Source organism: Centruroides vittatus, unplaced genomic scaffold, assembly GCF_030686945.1.
Source record: "Centruroides vittatus isolate TY-2023 unplaced genomic scaffold, ASM3068694v2 contig_439, whole genome shotgun sequence".
NCBI lineage: Eukaryota > Metazoa > Arthropoda > Arachnida > Scorpiones > Buthidae > Centruroides > Centruroides vittatus.
Genome location: NW_027122239.1, coordinates 1713587 through 1741135, shown reverse-complemented (window position 1 = coordinate 1741135; position 27549 = coordinate 1713587). Strand labels below are relative to the sequence as shown.

The 27549-nt window shown below is 28.2% G+C and overlaps 3 protein-coding genes across 3 annotated transcripts in view; 2 read left to right on the top strand and 1 right to left on the bottom strand.

Annotated features, from left to right (window-relative positions):
* The window catches only part of RapGAP1 (Rap GTPase activating protein 1), a 62847-nt gene extending 55212 nt beyond the window's left edge, over positions 1-7635 (bottom strand). The window contains exons 1-2 of the mRNA XM_067272435.1: positions 7614-7635; positions 4898-4998 (exon numbers count right to left, since the gene is read on the bottom strand). Of these exons, the coding sequence (XP_067128536.1) occupies positions 4898-4941 (44 nt within the window). The 5' untranslated portion in view covers positions 4942-4998; positions 7614-7635. The remainder of the gene's footprint in view (positions 1-4897; positions 4999-7613) is intronic.
* Positions 7636-17803: 10168 nt separating this feature from the next.
* Positions 17804-26523, top strand: LOC136977021 (28S rRNA (cytosine-C(5))-methyltransferase-like). The gene is made up of 6 exons (XM_067272440.1): positions 17804-17972; positions 19249-19537; positions 20538-20661; positions 21970-22111; positions 22251-22366; positions 25682-26523. The coding sequence occupies exons 1-6, from the start codon at positions 17817-17819 to the stop codon at positions 26448-26450; spliced, it is 1596 nt and encodes a 531-aa protein (XP_067128541.1). The 5' UTR covers positions 17804-17816; the 3' UTR covers positions 26451-26523.
* Positions 26524-26593: 70 nt separating this feature from the next.
* LOC136977075 (protein FAM133-like) lies at positions 26594-27325 on the top strand. The gene has a single exon (XM_067272513.1). The coding sequence runs from the start codon at positions 26594-26596 to the stop codon at positions 27323-27325; it is 732 nt and encodes a 243-aa protein (XP_067128614.1).
* The last annotated feature ends 224 nt before the right edge of the window (positions 27326-27549 follow it).

Genomic DNA, 27549 nt, shown 5'->3' with positions numbered 1-27549 from the left:
ATTTAATAGGTTATAATAATTTAATATTTTATTTAAAAAAATCAATTTATTAATGTTTACATTTTCACTTGCAAAGTAGCAATAATGTTAAAAATGAGATTTTTTCAAGTAAACACTTTGATATTTTTATAAATAATCGTACTCAAAAGGCTGAGAGTAATATATAAAATAACTAAAAAAGATTTTTTAAGCACCCTTTTATTCATATTTTAGTAATCATACTACTATGTTTAGTTTCTCAAGTGGTAGATCGCGACCTACCAGGCCAATTTCACAATATTCTAATATATTAAAGCACATTTTTATTTAAATAAAATTTTAAAAATTTTCTGTAACTAAATTTAGAATAAAGATATAATTCAAATATTAAATATTTATATTGTTCATACTATTTTGAGAAATAAATATTTAAATTTTTCACTTAGCGCCATCTGTTAAAATCGAAACTAATTATTATTAAATCATTTTTTAAAATATAATTTTAAAAAATTATTTTCTATAAATTTAGAAATAATTCTTATATTATACATTAAAATTTTCTATAATTTATTTTTAAAACATTTTATATTATTATTATTATTAGAAGAAGAAGAATTTTATATTTTAATGCAGATACATGTTTTTCAGTTCAACAGAAAGTTTGAAGAAATGTGAATTTGTATTCCATCATATTTTTCTCGATAAGGAAGGAGTAGAGAATGTCCTTATCAAGAAATGGATAAGGAAATTCTCTGACAAAAAGAACTTAGGTTATATCTCATCTGTCATAAGTGCTTGAGTTCTTATAACATTACTACTTTCTCCTATCCTATTCTTACAATTTACAAATTTTATATATTAAATTTACCAAATTTTATTTACCTAAAATCAAATTTGATGAGTTTAGTATATAAAATAAATATTTAATTGCAATTTTACATATTTAATATTACACAATTGGGATAAATGTAAACATTTTTAGTGAGTAATGGCAAGTCTGTGGCTTTTTCCATCGTGTGACTTTTGACATTTCCGTATACACTACCAAATATGGAAGCGCTACTGATAAATTTACTTGCATTTCATAAACTTAAGATATCAATGAACAAAAGTTTATACTAAAACAAAAAAGATATTGCAACAGAATCATTCCAAGAAGGATCATTCTAGCTTACTCATGCCATTCTCATTATAACAATTACTTTTTTTGGGCTAATTAATTGCGATATATAAAAATTTCGAGTCATTTTAATGGGCAAATAAAGAAGGAATGGGATTTTGGTAGTTTTGGTTACACCAGAATCTCTCAGAAATCAACAGGGGCTTGGACCACTTAGGTTTTTTTAGGCCACCAGCATATTGAAAAAATAAATAAATAAAATAGTATTAAAGAAAATGCATTGTATTTTTTAAGAAATAACATTTGACTAAAAAAAACAATTTTTTTCTTAATGCATTACATAAAAAATGAAATGGAATGAATAATTTTTAACATATGTTTTTGAGGGCTTCATAAATATGAGACTTATACCACAGGAGGTTCTTTTGGCAGGGCTCATCTTGTGGTAGAACTTGAACTCATATGTTATTTGAAGGAGAAATTAATCAGTTTTAAGAATTAATTAGTGCATTCAAACTAATTTAAGCTTTATTATGAAAGAAAAATAATGTATGCTATATAAAATAATACAGTTGTTTTCAAATGTATAATATGAAAGATACAGTTTTTTGTTTTAATAATTTGCTAATTATTTTGAAACTTTTATATTCAACTATATACAGTTACTTTCATATTGATTTTAGTCAAAGAGGAGAGGAAAAGCAAAAAAATTATGATAAAGTTTAATGATTTTCCTCGCATATTATAGGAAAATAAATATTTACTTAAAATATAATCGTTATAAAATATTTCTTCATAAATAAACATTGTTTACAAAATAAATTAAATTGTTTTATACATTAAAAATTAAAAATTAATCTTAATAATGAAAAGGTAAACATTTAAATTGAATTTGTATTATCACTTTAATAAGTTCATTTATTTAAGAAATTACATTAAAATAATTAAATTTATAATTATAAAATTAAGAAGTATATATTTTTTATGTAACTTTTTAAAATCAGATTATTATTATTGTTATTATTATAATTTACAAACAATATTTAATAAGAAAAGTTTCTACAATATTTATATAAAGAATAAGTATCTAATTTTAATTATAGTAAATAATTTCGTAAATTAAAATAAATTTTTATGAAGAATTTTTAAAGAATGAAAATATTTAAAAAATAATAATCAAAATTTAATACTAAATTCTTTAAACATTTTATTCTTAATTTTTTTAAACATGTCCTGAATTATTTATCACTAAATTTGGGAAGTTGAAGTGCAAATCTTTTCTTTTTAAAAAGGACTCCTAAAAACTTATAAAAGTAAAACCATCATTTTACTGCCCATAAAAGCATACATAGAACACGTAAAACTCGAGAAAAAATAGAAAATATGAATCAGTTAGTCATTTTCAGAATCTGATCCATAAGTTTCATAATTTACAAACAGAAAAGCACTGTACTTAAAACACAGGCGTTCTAAATTCTCCATGGTCAGCCGCAGACAGCGCGAGGATAGTAAATCTTTAAACCGTGAAAAAGATCTGTCAACATCAACAGATAGAAGAGGGACATATTTGGTATATCTTTCACTAGCACTCGAAGTTACTTAACTTTCCCGGCAACATTTAAAACTACTTGTTTGCCGTCATCTGTTATGATATTTTATTATTAAAAACTTTTATATTTTTATTTATTATAAAATGCAAAAAGTTTAAAAAATTCTAAATGCTAATAACGAGTAAAATCGTCATTAAGTTCCATCCTACTGGAGATACACACGACCCCTTTTATCTCCCCATCCTCCGACTTTAATCATCAAAATTTAATAGCATCGATCCACCTAATAAATAAACCTCCTTGCAAAATTTCAGAAAGTTTCGACAAAAAACACAGGAGTTATTAAGCTTCAAAAAGGGTGGACAAAATCGTGCCCCCTACACATACACTAACATCCATACATACAGAAAGAACCCCGAATGTTCTTGCATTTCTCATTTCAAGGTCCCGAACCCAAAAATGTAAAAATCTTTGGGGGCTATTTTTTGACCGATCTCGATACTCTGTTATATATTGAATTGTTGAGTAAATATATACATTTTTTAATAAATTCCTTTGGAAATTATGATTATTACACTTAAAACTTGTATGCATAACATTATGCCTGGAGTTTCTAGCGAGAGAATATCTAGACAACAAATTTAATGAACGCTGGTTGGACAAGAATTTTCTATGACTTAGGGTTTTGTGGTAAAAATAGCTTAAAAATTGGTACAAATAACTATAACCAAATAACCAGTTCGTTCCGATAAAAAATAAAATCTAGCAACGAGTTGAGTAACTTTACCGGCTTTTATGAGATTTTATTTTAAAAATAACTTGTATTATTAATTTAATCAAAATAAATAACTAAAATTGTATGTGACGCCATCTGTTACGAGATTTTATTATAAAAACTTTATATAATTTTAATTATTGTGAAATAGCAAAAAACTTAATCTTGAAGGTAGAGATGACTTTTAGAAAACACTAAATTCTAACGAGGAAAATCTTCATTAAGTCTGACCCCTCGCGATATGATACGTGACCACCCTCTACCTCTCCACCCCCTTGACCTTTCACAACCAAAATTTAATAGCATCAATGCCCCTTATATACAAGCTACCATGCCAAATTTCTTTTTTTTTTTTTTTTTTTTTTTTATCTTCACCCCGTTCTGAGATATTAAGCGAAATAGACGACAACACATACACCTACACATATCCACGGAATATTTTTGCCTTCTTTTTTGACTGTTTTGGGTTCGGGGGTCTCAAAACGTGGTGATTTGCAAAACACTCGGAGGGTCAAATTTGACACGATTCTCATACTTTCCCTTGTTATGTACACGTAACAGCCGGGAAAGTACTAGGCTAAATATCATCGATACATTTATTTCTTTTTAAAACATTCCTTTAAAGACAACTTTCCTTCTCACAAATTCGCACTTTCATTTGATGATTATTATTTTCATAAACTTTGACTAAAATCATTATAAATCATTAAATCATTTTCTTAAATTACTTAACTAATGTTTAATTATATAGACTAAATTTTGTTACTCTAAAAATTCTTTAACGTTTTTGTATTTTGTATTTTGTGACAAATATAAAAATTTCCACTTCTTATTTCCATAATTTGTTCATCTTATTATTCATTTACCAAGTAGGAAAGTTCTTGTTTTAAAAATCATTTAGGCACTTAGGAATTATTGCCTTTAAAATTAATATCTACTCTTCAAGGCAAGAGTTGCCGTGATATTCACAGTAATTTATCATATAAACACTACGATTGAGGAAAATAGCGTAAGAAGCCATCAAAGATTTTTATCAGATGTCAAATACTGTGGACTATGGCAGTGGCACTCAGGCGAAGTTGAATTAGAAGGCCCATTGTACAGTGCTGACTTCAGATACTTTTCTTCGGGGAATTCTTATAAAAGATTGGTTTGGGGCCCCTTGTTGGTGAGTGCCACAGTCAATTGCCCTTTTTGCCCAAAGATTAATGCGTCACTGGACTCTCGATGTAGTGAATTCTTAAAAACAGAGTTCACTACATCGAGAGTTCAGTAGCGCGTTATCTACATAAAGAATGGAAAGGATCAGCAAAATTGTTCACTATACCGGGTGATCACTGTATCGAGAGTCTACTGTAATTGACCAGCATTTTTTGTGATGAGAATATTTAAATTATATTCTATACTTATTCGCAATAACAAACTTTTAGAATTACTCACCACATTCTTTCTCCTATTCCAAATTATTCTTACCTGTTTATTAAAAGTTTTCCCTTTTTTCGTAATTTGTGTAGCATTTTTCTTCATAAAAACTTATCACCAAGTAATAAATGTATAAAACAATGTTTATTCATCTGAAATATAAATTTAAAAATGTTAAATTAAACTAGACAAATAATGAATCAACGCGTAATAAAAAGTTTTATAAATTTTAATGAATTGCATTTGTGGTAAACTGAAATTATAAATTATGCAATTTCATCGTGGGATTTTTTAAAATAAACGATAAATATCTGATTAATAATTATAAACACGAATAGGTTTTAACATGATATAAAAATATGGAAAACATTTCGTAAAAAAGTAATCATAAAATTTAGGCTAGGTCTAGGTATTTATCCCTAGATGTAGGGAATTTCAATTACCAAAAGGGAAACGGGATATTTTCGTAAATTTTTGGAAAATCTAGAAAATAACTTAAATCATGCCAACAATTTCACGATTTAATAATAGAACTTTTCATTTACCTTTATTGGTCTACAGGTATTTTTATCACTGTGATGCAATTTGTATAAGCCTTTTTATAATTGCACAATATTACACTATAGTATATTGTCTGGAGAAATCTAGGGAACAATTAAAATTTTACCTCACTCAGCTAATGTTAAAACGAGCAACCGATATGAGTGCCCCAAAAGTCCTCAAGAGGATTAGGGAAAGAAGAAGATATAATGTTGAAAAGTATGATTGTAGTCAGGTTCAGATGCAGAGATCCTACAAGATCATTTGATCTGAACAGACGGCCTCGTAAAACTTAATTTTTACGTTCCAGGCTGTTACATATAACAGAGAGAAAGTATGGCGATCGGTCAAAAAATGGTTCCTGTGTTTTTTGTCAAAACTTTCTGAAATTTTGCAAGGAGGTTTGTTTATTAGGGAGATTGATATTGTTAAATTTTGGTGGTTATAGGTCAACGGGGTGGGGAGATAAAGGGGAGTCGTTTGTCATATCTCGAGTAGGATCGGACTTCATGACGATTTTACTCGTTATTAGCATTTAGAATTTTTTTAATAAAACCCATCCCTATTCTCAAAATTAAGCCATTTTGCCATTTTGTAATAATTAAAAATATTTAAAAAAATTTTAATAACATATCGTAACAGATGGCGCCACATACGCAGCTTTAAATATTGCCCGGGAAAGTTAAGCAACTCGTTTCTGGATTTTTTAATGTAAGAAATACATGACACGAAAGTGATTTTATTCTAAAAACCAATGACTGAAAAATGATCATAATATATATATTTAAGATTTAATAAAAAGTATTTGATTTTAGTGTCTAAATACTGACTAAACACATAAATATCACAAAGATATGATTTGATAAGATAACATAACCGGATATGCCGCATATCTATTGTTGTATTACTTTCGATTTAAAGAAATACATTGTGATATGCCTAAACAGTGTTTAAAATAGGTTGTTTATATCCTGTTTCTCCCCTTTTTAAAAACAACAACTTATTTATCTGACAGTTAAAAGTCCACGATTTATATAAAATCATAGCTCACTTCTACATATAAATATAATTTAATAAGGTTAATAAAGAGTTAAGTCATAAAATTAGCGTTTTAACAATACATTAGGTTGTACAAACATTTAGATACAGTCAGAGAAAACAAATAATATAAAAACTTTCGGTAATTAATTTAATAATAAAAATTATTAACCATAATAAAACAGAATATAGAAGTAATAAAAAGAAAGAAAACAGCATTTACTTGTTTATTAGGTTTATCGATTATAGAAAATAGTTTCTGTGTAACAAAATTGCTTGTTTCCTATAACATCATTCCAGTTTGTCTTTATTTTCCAGGAGCTAATTTGATCTTAAGCCAAATCGAGTGATTGAGAAGGTCATAATTTAAATTCGAACATTGTAAATTGAAAGATTTACTTAAATTCTATCCAATGGAAACATATTTGGAGAGAATAGTTAGCAGCGTAGACTAATATCTCGGCTGAGAACTTGAACATATTGACACTATAAGACATCCTAAAAGAGTAGTCAAGCAGTATATTGACACTTTCTGCACGGCTACTCTTCTAGGATATCTTTGGTTTATTAGAACACAATCTTACTGACAGTAAAAATATTGCTAAATCAACCAATAAAAAATACTTGTAAATGTTAATCTGAAATATTTTTGACATTTTACTTTGTTCAAATTAAACATTAAGCTAAGAATTTTTTATGCGTAGCCTTATAAATGCTATCCCCTTTCATCTGATACGGCGGCAGGTTATTCTGTGGACAGAAAGGGCCTCCACCAACAGGGACTCTCAAACAAACCTTTTATAAGAAAATATTTCTCCAAAACATTTCCACCAAGAAAAATGTCTGAAGTCAACACTGCACAGTACGTGGGGCCCCCCCTAATTCAAATTTGCCTGTGTCCCATAAAGGTATTACGCGCCACTGATCTGATATAAAAATTCTTGTAAAAATTCATGATAATTGTATATTAAATATTTTACATTTTGAATAATTAATAATATAATTGATCTAAGATGAATTTTCCAAAGTTATCAACCATTTTTTTTTTTTTATTCCTGAAATGAAAATCATTGTTATCCCGATCCCTTTTTACAGAGCTGATTCAACTTATTATAATAGCAATCTACCTGTGAAGGTTACGGCTTTATATTTTTTTAAAAATAATAAAATGCAAAACAAATGTACTTACAAAATCTAACAATACTTCTCGTCTGATTTAAGAATGACTCAACGCAAACAACAGACTTAAATCAATCTAATCTTTGACCTTTCTTTGTCACATTATCATTTTATAACCAATAAATTTACATTTCTTCACGCTAGAAATTTAAACTTTTTTGATAAATATTTTGTTTTTTCTTCGATAGATAATATAAAAGTGGCCCAGGAATCAGTTAACCAGGAAATTTCGGGGTTTTTTCTGTATGGTTTTTGTGTGTGACACAATTTTGTTCACCCTGTTTGAAGCTTAATAACTCCTGTGTCTTTTGTCGAAAATTTCTGAAATTTTGCAAGGAAGTTTGTGTTTGAGGGACATCGATGCTGTTAAATTTTGGTGGTTAAAGGTCGAGGGGGTGAAAAGATAAAGGGGGTCGTGTGTCATATCTCGAATAGGGTCGAACTTAACGATGATTTTACTCGTTATTATCATTTAGAATTATATATATAAAACCCGTCTCTATCTTCAAAATTAAACTTTTTAACACACCTTATAATAATTCATAATATATAAAATATTTTAAAACAAAATCTCGTAATAGACGGCGCCACAAACAGCAACCTCGCCGCCGGGAAAGTTAGGCAATTCGTTGCCGGTTATTGTAAATTTCATTAGTTGTAATCTGATTCAACTTCTTAATTTTCAGTTATCAATAAATTATCATTTATATAATTTAAATAAAAAATTAAAAATGGTAATATAATATCTGATTATTTAAAAGAAAAGAGTAAAAATGTTTTCTTCCTCATTTTTACAATTATGTAAAAGATAATATGATAAAAAAGAAAACGTGGTAAACTTTTTTAATGTTACAGCTACAGAAAAAAATATAATAGTAATTACAGTATATAAACAAAATGAATATTAATCGATTAATTAATTTAGATAAGTAACGAGTTTAATTTAACATAAAAACCAATATTATCTGGTGAAGATAACTGTAAACATCCATATAGTTAGTGTATATATACATATATATATTTATATAAATCATGTTTTCCGATGTTCTAATTACAGTATCTATTAATTATTATTTAATACAAATCTCTTGTTTTTTCTTAATATAATGACTCAATGGACTTTCAAATTATTTTCTGAAGGATACAAAATTAAATTTCTGAGGTTCTTAATGTGTTCTAGTGCATAGTGACACATTTGGTAATAATTGTTATCAACGTAAATTAATATCTCTGATGAGAATTGAACATATTTAATAAGGCTAAAATTGTGAAAGTTCTTCTCGAAGGCCATCAGGAACATCAAAGCGTTTCTTGATGAATGTTTGAATAAGGATTTTCGTGGAATCACAAAGAACCGAATTTGATTCGATGCAACTAAAAAATATATTGAAAACTGTGAAAAAAACTTAATTTTTAGGCATAATTACAACAAAATGATGGCCTTTGTGCATATAAAGAAGTAAACTTGTACAGCAAAATTCGCAAAAATTGTAAGTTAAAAATACTAAATTATTTTCATACGGTTCATATCATAAGAATATTACTTTTAATCTTATTATTATTATTTTTCATTTTTAAAAATATCTAACTTTTAGTTTTTCTAGTGAAACATACCCATTATCTACATCCCATTGAAAATCGATAAACTTATTGATATTATTAGCAAATTGTATTTCCGATAATTATCTGAAATAACGAAAATAGAGAAAAACATGTACTTACATTTATCAAATAATTACATATTAACCTATTATATTTTTAATATTACTTCATAGTGCAAGGTGGATTTCTATCGAAAATCATATTGGAAATCTCTATAAAATTTTAGATTTTAACTCATAGCCAAATAGTGTCATAAAGATTTTCATTAAAAAATTGTAATGGGTTATATTTATACATTTTATGCTGTGTTTGAATCAATAAGATATATAAATAATGTAATATGTAGGACCATGTAGGACTACGATACAATTAAGTTACTAATATACGGTTATCACGTGATACAGTATTAAATATACATACAATTAAGCTCACTGGGTGAAAAATTATGAATGGAGGACACACATATATATATATATATATATATACAACATGTTCTCAATTTGGAGAATATGTTCTTCATTCATAATTTATCCAGTAAGCCTAATTGTATAAAAATATAGTAGTATTATTTTGAGAGTCACATAATTATAATATTATTATTACCACATAAAGTTTTATCATGTAATATATGTTAATTTGGTACTGTATTTGTCTTGAATTCAGTGAACTTTCTATTAGAGATTGGGATATATTATATTATATATATATATATGTGTGTGTGTGTGTGTGTTTGATTAATATATTCTTGGTATATTAGTACTCATCAAGATATCCATTAGGCCTACTACTATATCATTATTAGACATACAATAATTATATTCACATTAAATTGTCATTAATGAAACTTTTCCACCTTTCACATATCCTATAACATTTAAAACTACATAATTTATAATTCTTTTATTATTTAATACTTTTTATAGGACATGGAAATGCATTTTATTTTTAATCCAATGTGTTTAATAATTATAAATTAATTTTAAGTGCTTAAATTATTCCCAAACAGCATTTAATGAAGGTAACAAGTAGTCAAATCAGTGCTTTATCAGTTAAAAACACCATTATATATATAAAAAATAAAATATGATAAAAGTGTATACTTATTTTTATACATTGTTTTTAAAGAAATATTAAATAAACGTACAAAAATTCTTGTAGAAACAATGAATATATATCGAGTTTATAAATAAATAGGGCAGAAATCCTAACTATAAACACATTTATATTTTAAGGTGATATCTTTTTAAAATGTGGTTAAAAATAACTGAAAGAATATATAATACATATGAAGGTCATGACTTCAAATAACGTATTGTTTTATAAAGTGCTTTCGAATACTGTATAGTGAATAGCAAATAGTTTACGTTATCAAAATGGATCTGTCAGATATCTCGGATTTTCTTACGTGCTTGTATAGTAAATACAGCCGACACCTTCATGAATACTTATGAGGAAGCTAAATATAACTTTTACACACATTCATGCTCCATCACCTTCGTATATTTGATCCTCACAGTGAGAAGGGTGTCATAAAACTTTCTTTTGGAATATTACAAGCTGAATAGGCAATAGGGACTACAAAATATCATTATAACAAAGAAAATTTAAAGTGCAAAATATACTTTTTAATATATTAAATGCAGTAAAAACTCGATTTAATGTATTTTCATCGTTCTCTCTAAATCTCCATTAACCACGCGTTAACCAACGTTAACATTACCATACTTGGTCCATTTCGATTTTGCGTATTTTCGGGATTTAACGCGTAGAAAACTCGATCCCTAGATAAATTTTCACCGTAATTTTTTTCGTAAAACAAAAATGTACTGTATTTTATGTTCGGATGGTCAGGATAATTATATAAATTTAATGAATTATCAGGTCTCACCACCTTGTGATAATGAGAAGACATTACATTCTATAGTTCTGGCAGCTTTAGTAGCTATAGTAGCTTTGGCAGCCATTACTGAACTATCGGCATAGCAAGTAAAGCGATTTCTCGTCAGTTTGCTGTATATTCTGCGGTCCACACGCAGTATTCTTGTACAGCTGATATTATAATAACAAGTACAAAATGCAAAATGAAGTAGGCTACTTAACGCATAATGGTAGTGAAAATGCATTTCTTTAAGCTTTAAACTTGGAAGATATAACGATGAAGACACATCATATCCTCAACTGGAAACAAACATTCTTCATTACTTTCAAAAGACAGCTTAATGGTTTATTGTCTTTGTATAAAATGTTTAAAGATGCCGACAGTTGTAACATTAGACCTATACTTTATGAAATAAAAGCTTTCGTGGAAGAATTTGTACTGGTAATATATGTGTTTTTCTTCATTTTAGCCATTCTGAATGCAAATGTACACATGTATTCATATATTATGCATATTGGATGTTTGGATTTTACATATTTTCTTACCCGTTCCTCGAAGAACGTTAAATATAGTTCATACTGTAATTTCAAATTTTTCTTACGTTAATACATATTTAAACTTTATTAATGACAAATATAGAGTATTAAAATAGATTTAATACCCGAAATTATAATGGATAAACTATTATTAAATATTTATAAAGTTAATTATAATTTCATTTAATTTAGATATTACGGATTAAATTAAATTTAGTTTATAATATTTATTAATAATTATTAATAATATGCGTATATGTATATATTTTAATGATTTTTTAATCAAAGAAATTAATATTTTCTCAAAATTTTAATTAAAGTTAATTAATTTATCAATAATTTAGTCGATTTCGTTTATAAAAAACATAAAATTTATGTTTGGTAAGAAAATAAGGTTAATGCTACCTATGGTGCCAAAATGGCGACTCGTCTCTGATTCCAGCAAATAGAAGAAAGGAAACAGTGGGGACGCACGTTCTAACCTAACCTAACCTATTCTAATTACCATAATTATTACCAACCAAATTATTAGAATAGGTTGGGTTAGGTTAGAACGTGCGTTCCCACTGTTTTCTTCTGTTTCCTTGAATCAGAGACGAGCCGCCATTTTGGCACCATAGGTAACATTAACCGAAAATAATAATAGTACAGTAGAGCGTCGAAAATTGGAACGTCGGTAATTGAAATGGCCGGAAACTGGAACGATTTTCAGTCGGACTGTGTCGTGCTGAATCGAACGTTTTTGATACTAAATTTACTTCTAAAGTATAATTTTCATGTTTTTTATATTCTTCAATAAATTTATTTTGTTTGTACAAAATAAAGAAATAATTTTTAACGATACGATAGCCTCGATTATTATTATAAAAATTTTCGTTAGGCTTAAAATCGACGAAAATTCAACACGAAGCGACACGCAACGGAGAAAAATTCAACAGGAAGCGATACGCAACAAAGAAAAATTTGAACATCGGACAGGTTAATATATTTTTTCGTACATAATCGGAAATTGGAAAAAATCACAACTTGGAACGACCCCAGTCCCCAATTGGTTCCAGTTATCGACGCTCTACTGTATTTAACTATTATTCTGTTTTGATTTAATCATTATCTGTAACAAAATATAAAAAATAAAATAAAATTTAATAGGAAAATACATATAATTGAATAATAATTTTATTAAAAATAATTAATTAAATATAAACACATTACAATTATAATATTTATAATAAAAAAATAAACAATTTAAACTTAAAAAAAAATTCTTTTATGTAGAAGTAAACTTTTAGGCATTTTATATTAGGTTTTATATAAAACTTTTAAGACAAGTCTTTAAAATAATATAATTTAATAATTTTTTTTAATTCAATTATTTATCATTGCTTAATATAATATTTTAAACTTTTTTCTTCTAGAATTTAGTTTCTAGCTTGACACGATCCTTGGTTTCCTAACTAGTGGATCGCGATCTACTGATTTGTAATTAGCTTTATCTAATTTAATCTAATCTCTTTATTATCCGAAAAAGGAAATTATTTATTATCCAATTTTAGTTTAAATAAGGCAATAAATATACCGGACTCTCTCCTTTTTGCAATTTAAATGATACTTTTTTAGTTACGTGTAATTCCTGATAAGGAAGATAAGGAGGAATTCCGTGAAAAATTGCATTTTTTTAAGTAATGTTTTTAAAACAAATAATGCTATAGTAACAATAAATTCCATTTAATTCATTCCTATGATTCGAAATATGACGTCATATATAGCCAGGGAAACGAAAATGACTCATTTAAATATTTTATTTTTGAAAATATCAACATAATTAGGTTAGGGTAAATGGGGGAAAGAAACTTAAGTTTTTCCCCCACAGTTTTCAATATATTTTTTAGTTGCATCGAATCAAATTCGGTTCTTTGTGATTCCACGAAAATCCTTATTCAGAGATTCATCAAGAAACGCTTTGATGTTCCTGATGGCCTTCGAGAAGAACTTTCACAATTTTAGACGCCGAAGTTTTAAACGCGAAAACGTGTACGTCGGACGTTCAGCGCCGCTTTCCTGTAAGCCTAGAATATGAAAATTAGTTCATAAACGCTAACATGTATTATAAAAAATAGTTATAAAATCTAATTATTATAACTTAAAATTCATTCGAAGTGAACGAGACTTCTCTGTGAATTGGGAATAGGGTTGCCAACATTTGCCAACTACTCGCCTGGAGGATTGCCCCCCCCAAAATAAACAGTCACAGTATTTTATTTATTCAACAATTATATTATCATATACGAGTACAGTATATATATTTATATATAGTATTACACTGTTAACAATCCAACATTATTTTATATAGTAAGTATAATTGTAATGCTTCTTATTTCTTAAAATTATATTTTTTTCTGATTTTGCCACTTGCAATAATTTTTTTTTTGTCATGTTGAAATAAATAAGAATGAAAAGCTTCGCAGCTCATGTCGAAATTAATTCGAATGCCTAACTCTGCTTTAACGAGCTCCACTCGCATTCTACTTTTATCATTTCTCCAAGCAGATTCCATTATAGAAAAAATTCTTTCCACAAATGCATTGCTTACAGGTACGCTTAGAACTTTGCCAACAATTTGTTTGATTTCAGTCACATCAAGGGTTTTAAAAATAGACACCCATATTTTTTCTGTTGATAACTCCTCATTTCAAAGTTTTTCTAAATTGTTATTTTGAATTAAAATTATTTTGTCATATAGAATATCTTCATTATAGTAATAAGTATTAAAACTTTATCACAAAAAAGGATATTTTAAAAAATTACTTCTATAGACAATTTCAATTTTTACTTAGAAATAAATAAATTCATTCATTATAAAGGAGACAAGCAAAAATTTATTTGAAAAACACAAATATTTGTTTTATTTGGGTCTCTAATTAATAAAAAACGACGAAACACCATTTTAAAGTGCATTTTTATTCAAATAATATATTTATAAATAATATGTAGCCAGAAACGTAGCCAAGTCAAATTTCTGTAGCCCAAAAAGTAGCCAATGCGCCAAATGATATTTTTTATGCCAAACTGATAAAAGGATAGCCAAATTTTGCACAAAGTAGCCAAATCTGGCAACGTTGCTTATGGTAGCGAAATATGGCGACCCTTCCAGTAATCTCGATGACATGAGTGTTTAGTAATGAAATGTAAATGGCGCTTATCGTAATGATGATTTTGTATGCAAATTTTCAACAGAAGTTTTCGATCTGGAAATATGAGGAATAATGTGAATGTTACAGAATAATTAACAAACCGATTTTAAATTTTAATATTAAAGAATAATAAGTAAAACATCGATATTCCTGGTGAAATTACTAGTAAAACTGGAGACTGGATAAATGTCACCAAAACTGGAGTCTCCAGGCGAAAATGACACGGTTGGTAACCCTAATTGGGAACGGTACCGAACGATTCGTTCAATTTGTCATTTGATGATTTGAAACGATATTTGTTTTCTTATAAGGATGTTGCTCCTTAAAATGTTCCCGTTTAAAATTATATAATAACCTAATTACTAAGTAATTCGATATCTCATCAATCAGCATGTGAAATACCAAAATATTTTATCTTTCAATTCTTGGTATTGCATTTCTTTACGGGAATTATGAAAACTATTCATTAAATTGATTTTTTCGCTCTTACCAGCGAATTCTGTACAACTTATTCATATATCTTCGATATTCAACTAACCTATAATTTTCTTCGAAGTCATTATCTAATCTGAATAAAGAAAAAACGGAAATTTGTGCATTAATCTAATAACCCACAGGTTATTAGATTAATGCACAAATGCAGGGTCACTTGTACTCTTTTCATTCCAAACGTACTGAAGATATATTAATATAAGAATAAATATTGGTAATTATACAACATTATATCTATGTTGCTATGTTCTACAAAGCGATAGTTGCGTTCTGAAACCTAGCGTTAAACAAATTCGCGTTGCAAGAGAACGCATTAGAGCGGGGTTCCGAAACACCCGTGTTCCGTGGAACACGGGTGTTTCGGGAACTTGCCCCGAGTATTCCACGAGAAAAAGAGGATTTCATTGCGAATTTATTCCGATGTAGTCCAGCATATTACTTTATTCGTAGAGAATTCCATGTTTAATATTTTATTCAATGTAATAAAATTTCTTACTTTATTGCTTCATTGTTTTGTCGAAACGGTAAATATAAAATTGCTCACCGATTTTTAAATACATTGATGTTAATGCTCTGCTGATATGAATACTCATATAAGCGGAGCATTAGCATCGAATGGTGTTCCGCGGCCTTAGGATGAGAATCACTGTACTATACTTCTTACATTACAGCAATTGCTACACTTTATTTACAGTTTCTAAATAGATTTTAAATTGTCAAATAATTTATCAAAGCATAACTGAAGATATTTACATTTATAATTTCTTTATTTAAATGTATTAAATTTAAGTGGAGAATACTAGGAACTTCGAACGTCTTGAAGAAATCAGCCAAACGTTGAAGATGTAAGAATGTCACAACCAATGCGAGACATTCTTTTATATTTATTTAGTTTGACACGTAGAATCATCTAGTAACTAATATCTGGCGTGGGAGCAAAAACAGAGAATTTTAACAAAATTAATAGCAAAGATTTAACGAATTGTTAGTAGAGAAGGAAAGGCATTGTAAATGACAGCGTATCTCATCGATCGAGATTTATATCGTTTGAGGACTGAACTGTTTAGTATGTATACACACGCAGTTGGCTGTTCGCCCTTTGAGTCACGGTCAAATGGTTTCGACTGAAATGACGGCTCAGACGATACTAATATGAATCCTTTAATTAACCGACTCAGCCATCCGGTTTGCCGCTATTACTAGATAGGGGCTTCCATATTTTTACATAAAACCATTCTTATAATGTCAACCTGTATCTGGAACTTTTGGGCTCATTATTCCCAAAACTCGAGGCTGGAAAGTTTCCATATGCAAGACACTAGCGAGGTTGAGGCTGAAGTTTTAAACGCAAAAACGTATACGTCGGACGTTCAACGCCGCTTTCCTGTAAGCCTAGAAGTTTCACAATGGTGTTTGGAAAGTCGAGCATGATTCCACTGACTTTCCAAACGTCATTGTCAAACTTCTAGGCTTACAGGAAAGCGGCGCTGAACGTTTGACGTATACGTTTTCGCGTTTAAAACTTCGGCCTCAACCTCGCTATTAGTCTCAACTTAATTCTATTGGAGAAATTTCAAATTGAAATCTCTCTTGGATGCCAGAAATTGTAGTAATCGGGTATCGCTCTCGGTTGCATTGACAATACATAGAGCTAACCTGCAATGACTGTAACATATTTTGATTATATAAAAACCTTCATTATCAAAGTCTTGGAGTGAATTGAATTCTAAGATTTGTTTTTTTCTTTATCGAACTATAATCAGTAATAGAAGAAAGTAAGCTATTTATTACGATAAACGTACCATGCTTTCTTATAACAGCTGTAATATAACATACCATACTTTCTTATATTACGCAGTTTACTTTCTCTTCTATTGTGAGTATTTAGGCTTCGCTACATCTGTAAACAAAATAAGTCAGTTTTAAATTCATAAAATTTAGTGAAAAACGTTAAAAGTTAGGCTCTCAAATACTGTTTATACATAGTTTTGACAGTTGTACTACTAAATCTAGGTACTGTATGTACAGTACTCTATTTTTAGCTATTGAATTATAAAACTGTACAGTACAAGAATACTAGCGGCCGGATGGCCGAGCGGTCAAGGTTAGCAGCCTGCCGCCCTGGGGACCCGGGATCGAATCCGGACGGGTCGAAATATCCCCAGGAATTTTTCGGGTGGTGGTCCGTCCGAATATGTCGGTCCCAGTCCCTCACCACCCGGCCGCCCCATTACAGGCCTGGCCGAACCCATAATGGGCTTGCTATAAGAGGCCCTCTTAGTGCCCACAGGGCGGAAAGAGTTACAAAAAAAAAAGTACAAGAATACATTGTATTGCATAATTATACATACATATATATTGCTATAATTACAATTAACAAATCAATATTAATCAATAGTAACTAATTTAAGATTTAATCGAAAATATAATTAAAAAATTTTTTTAAAAATGGTTTTTCCGTAATCTGGCAACACTTAGAAATTTTTATGTATTTCAAAATGGCCGCTTCCACGATGAAGCGTGGTCAGAGAAACTTTGAAAATAAACCAGAAAACGCTCATCTAAGAATATATGAAACGGTGGCTACTGTTTTACGATTGATCGATGAAAAAAGGGGAAGTATTAAAAATTTAATATATTCCCATGCGTCGAATGTTAGAAAGACTGAAGTGAGTACAATGGTCAATAACACATGAGTAAAATAATGTAATTATTTTATTAACGTATCTGTTGCATTCTTTTGGAGTCGTACAGAAGAGTTTCTAATTGTTGAATCTGTAGTATGACACTCTTAAAACAAGATCTCATCTGAAATAAATTGATGTCAGCAGCATTACAATAATGGAGCACTGCAATGTAATCAGGATTGATCCTAATCCATTTTGTTCATTGGTTAATAACTTGTCATGTTATTTATTGTACACCTTTATATGCCACAATAAAGGTTATAGCAGCAACAGCAAGCAATGATGCATTACAGCTTCATGGGACCCAAGCAGATTTGAATTATGGGACCCCACGTACAATGTTATATTTAGACGTTTTTCTCCAGAAGAATATTTTGGGGAATCCCTCAGTATCCTCTTGAATTCAACACTGCCCATGTCAAAAAAAAAAAACTAAAGAACAATTTTAGATAAAATTCATTAAAAACAAAAACCAAAAAAAACTACCTATATAACATTTATGAACAAATTAAGTGCAATCACCAAGAAAAATTTATAAATAATACACTTAGTTGAATTAGTATGTACTTTTATTGTATCAAATAACAAACTAAATTAATTAAACAAGAATTAGAATAATATGTACTTATGAACTACAGTTATTTAATATAACAAAGAAAAAACAACTTTTTATTAAAAGTTCTGCACTATGCCTATTCTACACTGACAATATAGGGTCCCTGATATGGCTCAAAATTTAAATTTCAATATTCTTACTATAGTAATAAGTTTATAAAAGATTGGTTTGAAGCTCCAGGCAATTGCCCTTTTTGCCCATAGGATACACTGACAGCAAGTTTGTATGACATAAGTCATCATTAAAAATCAATAGAACAATATAACTGAACATATACACAGCTACAGGTGCATTGACTGTTTTTATTATGTTGCAAACAAACTGCAGTTGAAGCCAGATATATGTGAAAATGATTAAAAGAAACATGGTTGAAATGTTATGTTCAGTAATTTTGATAGTATTGTTTGGTGATGTGATATCAAATATTTTCTATCTAGCTCATTGAAATCTTGCAACCATCGGCTTATTTCATAACTTTAAATATTTTATTGTTTTATAATATTGTATCTTATTGGAAACTTTCAAATCAACAGTTTAGAACCTTTTTCTGTAACTACCAGAAAATGCATCAGAATTTAATTGTTTATAAGTTTATTTATAAATCAAAAATATTGATATATTTTTTTTCTTGTACTATTTCAGGTGAAGACATTATATGCACTTGTTTATGAATCATTGAGATATAAACATGCACTATCATGCATTATAAATAAAGTTAAATTATTTGAAAAGGAGAAGAAATTTGACATATACCTTGCTTGGGTTTTGGTTTATGATCTGTTACTTGGTTTGAAAAAATTGCCTGGAAATAGTGAACCTGTAAATATAATTTTAAAATATGAGTCAAGATTGAAAGAAGCGTTGGAAAAACATTTAAAAGAAAAATCTGCTGCAACTGCTGAAGAATTGGTGAAAGATATATTTAAGCCTAGTATGAACATTTCAGTTTTGATAAATTTAAACAAACTTTACATTTTTTATAAATTTCTTATTTCTAACAAATATTGAATAACCTTAATGTTTTCAGACTATTAAAAGTTCATCTTTTGGAATAAAAATATTGAACATAATACAAAACTCTGCAGCTTCAAAAATATTTAAAGTCCAAGTTCATTTATATAAACTTGGAATTCAAATGTTTTTAAAGTTATAAAATGAGCTTTTTATATTATGTATAGTTTAATAATATGTCTTTTTATCATATTTTTAATGAACCTTAACTTGAATGAAACTTAAAAGTTTACACTCCAAATTACATATTTTTATGAAGAAACCACAGAAAATTTTAATTAAAATACATTGATAATAAAATGCATCTTGGATGTGATCACTTCTAGAGTCTGCATATATTTTATAGAATGTTAACTTTCTTTTATATAACAATCTGATTTTCAAACAATGAATATAAGAAAATATACATAATAAAATCAACAGAATGAGGAATGACAAACACGATTATGAAATTGCCAATATATTTATAAAATTCTTGTTATTTTACTTTTATACTGTATTATACTGTAGATCAGAATTAAATTAGCTTTTGATCTACAGTATATAAATAATTTGTGTGTATTATATTATAAAAATACTCTGTAATTTACTTAAGTCATATATTTAATATTTTAACTTTTTTTTATTTTAAACTGATGCTTACTACTACTGTATTTCCATACACAATCTTTCCTGTTTCGTACTTGTCTTTTCCCTTCCACACACATCCCATATTTTTTAAAATTTTTTAAAATTCATTAATAATATGAATACATCTTTGAGTTTTTTACAACTTATTTCTCTCTATGTTTAAGAATTGTTTTCCTTACACTATTTTGCTTTTTGTATTGTAATTGGGTTTAATTGTTTAAGTATTGAAATTATTTAGTGTTTTATTTAATAACTTCATTTAATTTCTGAATTTCTTGAATTTGTTGTAGGTATGCTTCCACGTTATGTTCGGGTAAACACTATTTTGACAACAGTAGCCGATGTTTTGCAAAAACTTGAAAATGATGGTTACCAGCAAGTAAAGTATCAGAAAAAATGTATAACATTAAACGAGTTAGTAATTTTTCTTTCTTTCTTTTTTTAAGTTATAAAGTTATGTCAAATAGAAATTATCAAATAAACATAACTAACCATTCATTAAAAAAACATTGAAAATCTCAAATTTCACTAAACAGATTATAGTATCTTTTATCCTGTTTTCCTTTCAATATAAATTTCATTTGTAGAACAATATTGGTGTGAGAGATGAATAAGTTGTATTTAACTCTACAATTGTATACTTTGTCAAAACTTTTCAATTATTATTTCTAGAGAACGGGATGACACATTAGGATCCTTTTCAGGTTCCATCTGCATGACAGGATCATAATCAGTGCCATTTTTTTCCCCTAAATCTCATATTTTGATTTGCAAATTCTTATTTTATAATCTTTGACAGTTATATTATCAAAATGTATATTTCACTTGAAACAAAATATGCTTGCTTGTTCCATCATAACAATTATAATTTGCAAATTATGAAGTCAAAGTATAAAGATGATTGTATGAAGATGACAAAAAGTAAGTGAATGGGTTTGTAGAAGGAAATAATTAGATAAGTCAGCTGTTAGGGACATATTAAATTTTGTTTTGGCAATCTTTTATAATATAAAAAAGCTGCACTAATATGGGCTGGAAATCATTTTGAAAGACTAAAATGTACAGTACATAAATTTTTAAGTATAAGTTAGTGAAAAGAAAATTATTCTATTAAATTTAATATCAAATACAGTTAAATCTGATTAAGTTGAATTATCGCATTATTTGTATCCATTAGTATTTCCCTTGAAATTCATATTTAATTATTGATTAAAAGATACAATTTATTTAAACTTTTTAAATATCAATTTGGATAATTTGCAATTAGTAAATGTCATATTTCAAAAATAAGACACTAAAATATAAAGTAGCAAATAAGCATTTCAAGGATTCCACAGAACGCAAGAGTTCTTATAAACACTTGGAAATGAGCAAACTTGTTTCACAGTCTTAGTAGCATTTGAATTGGGTTAGTGGAGCTGTTTATGATGTCCAAGCATGTAATATATACAATAGTTTAGAAAGTTGAAGTAATGAAAGGAATGAAAAGTATATCATCATGAAAGATTATGGAATATTGATCAATACTAAAAACTTAAAGAAAACTACCGTAGTTTAATTTTCAGAAAATGGATATTTCAAACTTTTTGATTCTTCTTTATGTTCAAATTAAATGGATCTGATTGTATATTGTATACAAAATTAAACATATTAAACAAAATTTTCAACATAGTATTGTTTAGCATACAATTTTTTAAAATATTTTTTTCTCTCTTATTTTAGATATTATGATATGATAAGAAGTCTTGAAAGAAAGCAATTTATTCAAGATATTCATTTTGAAGATTTACTTGTATTTGCTTACAGTGAGAACTTGGCAGTAAATTCTTTGTACAAAGATAGTCATATTATTTTGCAAGATAAGGTAATTTAAAAAATATATTTTTTATTAAAAATCAAGAGAAAATTTTTATTTAGGTTTACTAAATAAAAATTTTCTCTTGATTTTTATTACTTTGAATATTACTTTGGAAAATATTCTAATAAAAATATTAAAATTTCAGACAAGCTACTTAGCTGCTAAAATGCTCTCACCTCCACCGAATAGTATTGTTCTTGACGGTTGTGCTGCTCCAGGAATTAAAACCATTCACCTTGCTACCTATATGAAAAATACTGGGTATGTTAGTTATATGATTGCTTTATTATCAAATAAATAATTTTTAAATATAATTTTATTTTAACGTATACAAAAACATAATCATAGAACTATCATATAGGTAAAATTAAGAATGAATTAGTCTGTATTAATATTTCTATAAAGTTTGCTTGACTTTGATGGCATGTTTTTCAGGCTGAATTAAGAAATGTTTACATATTTTGCAAGATTCTGAATATTAATCAAATAAATAACATCACTTTACACTTTTTTGTGCTATTTTGATAGCATATGACAGGGATGATTGGTTAGTTAACCTTCAGAATCTGTAATATTGGAGGTAGTATTGGAAAGAGTCGCACATAATTTGTAAATTTAGCTAATTAGCGATATTGTGAAGTGCATGTGCAACTAAATCTTTTCATAATTAAAAATTGTGTAGTGCTCATTTACATACACCCAGTTTGAGCTGTTGAACTTATTTAGTTGAATATGAATTTTGACTAGAAATTGAGAAGTAAAAATGGTATGCTACTGAATTAAAATTGCTAACTGCATTAATTTTCTGAAATGTTACAGGTTAATTATTATTTGTCAAATACCATTCAAGTTTATAAATATGTTTAAATTTTGTTGTCCTTATTTAGAGAGAAAAATATTTGTATGAAAAAGACTACAGAATTTAAAAAATTAAACCAAAATAGCTTGACTTTGTAAATTGTATAGCATTCTTGTCTTTATGCTAAGGCATCAGCTTACTGTTCTGGGACCAGAATTTGAGTCTGGGTGAGAATCCAGGAATTTTTTATGGGTGGTCTATCCCATATACACTAGGCCTTCCCTCACCACCTGGCTACTCCTATCAAATTATTTTATTCAATGTTTTTATCATTACATCTTATACTGTAAATTTTCTTTTATAAAAATAGTTTTATATTCTGTAAAAATTTTTAAATTTCAAAACAAAGAATTAAAAGCTTTACATTAAATGAATGTCAACATATTTTTTAATAATTAATTATTAGTTTTGAATTTACTACTTTGGTCCTCTGGCTGCCATATTTTGTGGTTGTTCAAAAAATATTTAATAAATTTCATTTTGCAGAATATTTATTTGAAAACATTTTTAGTAAGTTAATTTATTTTCAGTGAGGAAATTTTTTACAAATCAAAATAAAATTTTATATGATCAAAACAGAAATATAGATTAACTGAAACTATGATGATGATGATGATGATGACAACAATAAGTTTTGCAATATATAATCAAGAAATTATTCAAAATTTTCATATACGTGTTACATCAGTTTGAATTATAAAAGTACTGTTAAATTTTTTAGATGGTATTAATATATACTTGAGCATCTACTCTTATTTCTAGTTTATTTTAATAAAAAAAAAAATTTTTTTCAGGAATTAATATAGTTGTCTAGAAATTTATTTTATATATTTTTACATGAATTATAATAACAGATTTATATATACAGGGTGTCCCATAAATCTGTAAATAGTTTAAAAATTCATAAAAGTTGAAAGAATTGGTATATTTGAATGCTGTTTGCGTAAAAGTTATTCTCGCAAAGGTGTATTTTTTTAGGGCAGAGAAAAAGAAAATAGTTCAAAATTTTGTTGATAGAGGGTGCTGAACACAAGAAAATCACTGGAATTGTGCAAATCTGAGTCTTATAAAATGCAGGGTGTATGATTAACAGCTCATTTTTGAATTTTCCCGTTACTGGTGCTGACATATGGTTTTCATTATGATGATGACGTTGGTGGATGAAGCACTATTGGTGAAGTTGTTTCAGCCACAAATCGCCGGTTGAAACTTTACAAAGATTTAGGACACAGGAGCAAATGAGGAAAGGTTCATGTCCAATCACTCCTGCCGGATTAGTTTTTCTAGTACGACATTTGGAAGAAACGGGAAGTTTGTGTAATTGCCCATGCAGTGGTGCACCATGTTTATCAGAGGTCTGTACCTCTGATGTGGCTTCGCAAAAGGAAACCTATCCAGCAGGAGTGATTGGACTTTAACCTTTCTTCATTCTCTTCTATGCCCTAAACCTTTGTAAAGTTTCGGCCGGCGATTTGTGGCTGAGATAAAACAGTGCTTTATCCACCAACATCAATATCATAATGAAAACCGCCGTCAGCACCTTAGTAGCAGCAGTAACAGGAAACTTCAGAAGTGAGCTGTTAATCGTACACCCTGCATTTTATGACTCAGATTTGCACAATTCCAGTGATTTTTCTTGCATTCAGCAAGAACTCTATCAACAAAAATTTGAACTATTTTCTTTTTCTCTACCCAAAAAAATTCCCCTTTGTGAGAATAACTTTTACACAAACAACATTCAAATATACCAATTCTTTCAACTTTTATGAATTTTTAAACTATTTACAGATTTATGGGCCATCCTGTATTTATAGAAATATAATTTTATGGATAGAATTCTATAATTTACAAAGTTGAAAATAATGGTAATATATAATGTTATAATATATTAATATTATAACATTGTTAATATTACAAATTTAAAAGGTGTATGTGTGTGTGTGTGTGTGTGTGTGTGTGTGTGTTGTGTGTGTGTACACACATATACACAAGGTTTGACAATGAAGTTTTGTAAATTTGCCACTGCATCCATTGTGGCAGCACCTGCTAGACAGTTTCTACAATGTTGAATATATAATCATGTTGATTTCCTACAGCAGCCATGTTATTGTCATATTGCAGCATAGTTTATAAGCTACCTCCATTGAGTTGTTGTGCTCTATTGCAAAAATATCGGAGCTTAAATTGGAACAGTGGATAAACATAAAATTTCTTGTTAAACTTAGAAAAAGCAGAAGTGAAATTAGGGAAATACTTGGTCAAGTTTATGGTTTCTTCATACATTTATACAGTTTACAAATAGGTAAAACACTTCCTCACCAAGAAGTCACATTTTCTTTGTCCTCACTGAAATGTTTTACCCAGTTTTAAACTGCAGTTTAACTTCTTGCTAACATTTCCTTAATTTCACTTTGGCTTTTTCCAAGCTTAACAAGAAATTTGATGTTTATCTGCCATTCCAATCCAACCTGTTGAAATTTCTGTAATAGAGCAACACAACCCACATAAAGAATAATGGATAAGGCTTACAAGCAAGGCTTTATTAATCATTACAGTTTTTATTAAAATTATCAGTAATTAAATGTTTCTATTCCTGTACATTGTATATATATTTTAATAGAGGTAAATTAATAAATCATTCAATTTCTACTTTTATTTTAATAATTTAAAAATTGTTAGTGATTCATATTAATTTAATATAAATTTTTTTTATTCAGAAAATTGTATGCTTGTGACATTAATTCTGAAAGATTAACAGTTTTGAAAAAACTTGTAAGTTCATCAGGAGTTAAAAACTGTAAACCTTATCTTCAAAATTTTACCGCGATCGACCCGGAAAATTCAAAATTTTCTGATGCCGAATATATATTATTAGATCCGTCTTGCTCTGGTAGTGGAATGGTTAACAGAATGGACTATATAACAGATGATGAATTGTCAAAATCTAAGTTTAGGATACAAAAGTTGTCGAGATTTCAAGCAAATTTGCTAAAATGTGCATTAAGTTTCCCAAAAGTAAAGAGAATTGTATATTCCACCTGCTCTATTAACCATATAGAAAATGAAGAAGTTATAAAAGAATGTTTGAGTAAATGCAACAAAAATTTTCGCGTCGTCAAAGCTTTCCCGATTTGGCCAATACGCGGGAATAAAAACTATGAGTTTGGAAAGCTTTGTTTGAGAGCTTATCCAGAGAAAAGTCTAACAAATGGGTTTTTCATAGCTGTACTTGAAAGGGTAGAGAATCCTAAAGATACTTTTGATAATACCGTGTCAGATTCAGAAGAGAAAGATGAGCTTCAAAGTATTGAACAAAATCCAAATAAAAAGAGAAAACTAGAGACCGAAGATACTTTTTCTAGTAATGATGATGATAAAACCTCTGTTAACGAATTTAAAGGAATTAAAAGAAATAATTTAATACAAAGTATAGATGATAAAGAAAACAGTGATTCAGAAGATGAAGAAAGAAATGTGAAAAAGTAACAAAAGTTGAAAGTTTTCAACAGGTAAATAGTGATGAAAATGAAGAAGTTGATGATAAAGAAGAAACAGAGGAGGAGGAGGAGGAGGAGGAGGATGAAGAAGAAGATTGTGATGATGAAATTTGTTCTGATATTAAAAAGAAGATGCCAAATTCTCTAAAAAGGAAAACAAACACTGCTGGAAAAAAAACAACCATTCCTAAAAAGAAAGCTAAAATTACACTTGGTAAGGTAAGTAAAGTCAATGACAAGGCTAATAATGTGGACGAAGAAAGTGATTATTATTCTGGAGATGAAAAAGAGGTAATAAGACTTCCAAAAAGGAAAACAATCAGTTCTAAAAAGAAAGTTTCAGTTACATCTTATGAAGATAGCAAAAGTGATGATAAAGTTAACAGTGTTAATGAAGAAAGTGAGTATTATTCGGAGGATGAAAAAGTAAGTTCTCCAAAAAAGAAAATCACTCCTAAGAAGAGAATTCCAATTACATTTTATGAGAATAGTAAAATTGATGATGAGATTAATAGTGTTGAAGAAAATGAAATATATTGTAGTAAGAAAAAGAAGATGCCCAGTTCTTTTAAAGAAAAAGGAATCACTCCTAAAAAAAAAATTCCATTTATATTTTATGAAGAAGACAAGAGTGATGGCGAATTTAGCAGTTTTGATGATGAAAACAAAGTTTCTTTGGACAATAAAGAGAAATCAACTTCTCTAAAAAAGAAAAAAGTCACTTCTATAAAGAAAGAGCCAGTTATATCCAAAACTCCTAAAAAGAAGACATCTAAAAATAAAAAACTCAAAAATAGAATACAAACCACAAAAAAGAAGAAAGTGTTTAAGAAGAATAAAAAATTAAATACTTTTCTTGAATGAAAATTCTGAAAAATAAAATACAGAAAATCATTTACGGTACATGATTCAGCCAGAACTATTGCATTCACATCACTACTAAATTAGTATTTTTAAAAATTATTTGAAAATGAAGACAAGGACAGATACTCTTTCATAAACAGTTTGTAAATTTTTAATTATTATTATCACTATTACATTACTTTAAGCATGGTGTGCTTATGTATAAGCATTGTGTTTATATCTGA

Coding starts and splice junctions, on each gene's coding strand:
- LOC136977021 (XM_067272440.1), top strand. CDS start 17,817: ATGAAGCGTGGTCAGAGAAACTTTGAAAATAAACCAGAAAACGCTCAT. Junction 19,538..20,537: donor GAAAGATATATTTAAGCCTA/GTATGAACATTT, acceptor AATTTGTTGTAG/GTATGCTTCCACGTTATGTT. Junction 22,367..25,681: donor ACCTATATGAAAAATACTGG/GTATGTTAGTTA, acceptor TTTTTTATTCAG/AAAATTGTATGCTTGTGACA.
- LOC136977075 (XM_067272513.1), top strand. CDS start 26,594: ATGCCAAATTCTCTAAAAAGGAAAACAAACACTGCTGGAAAAAAAACA.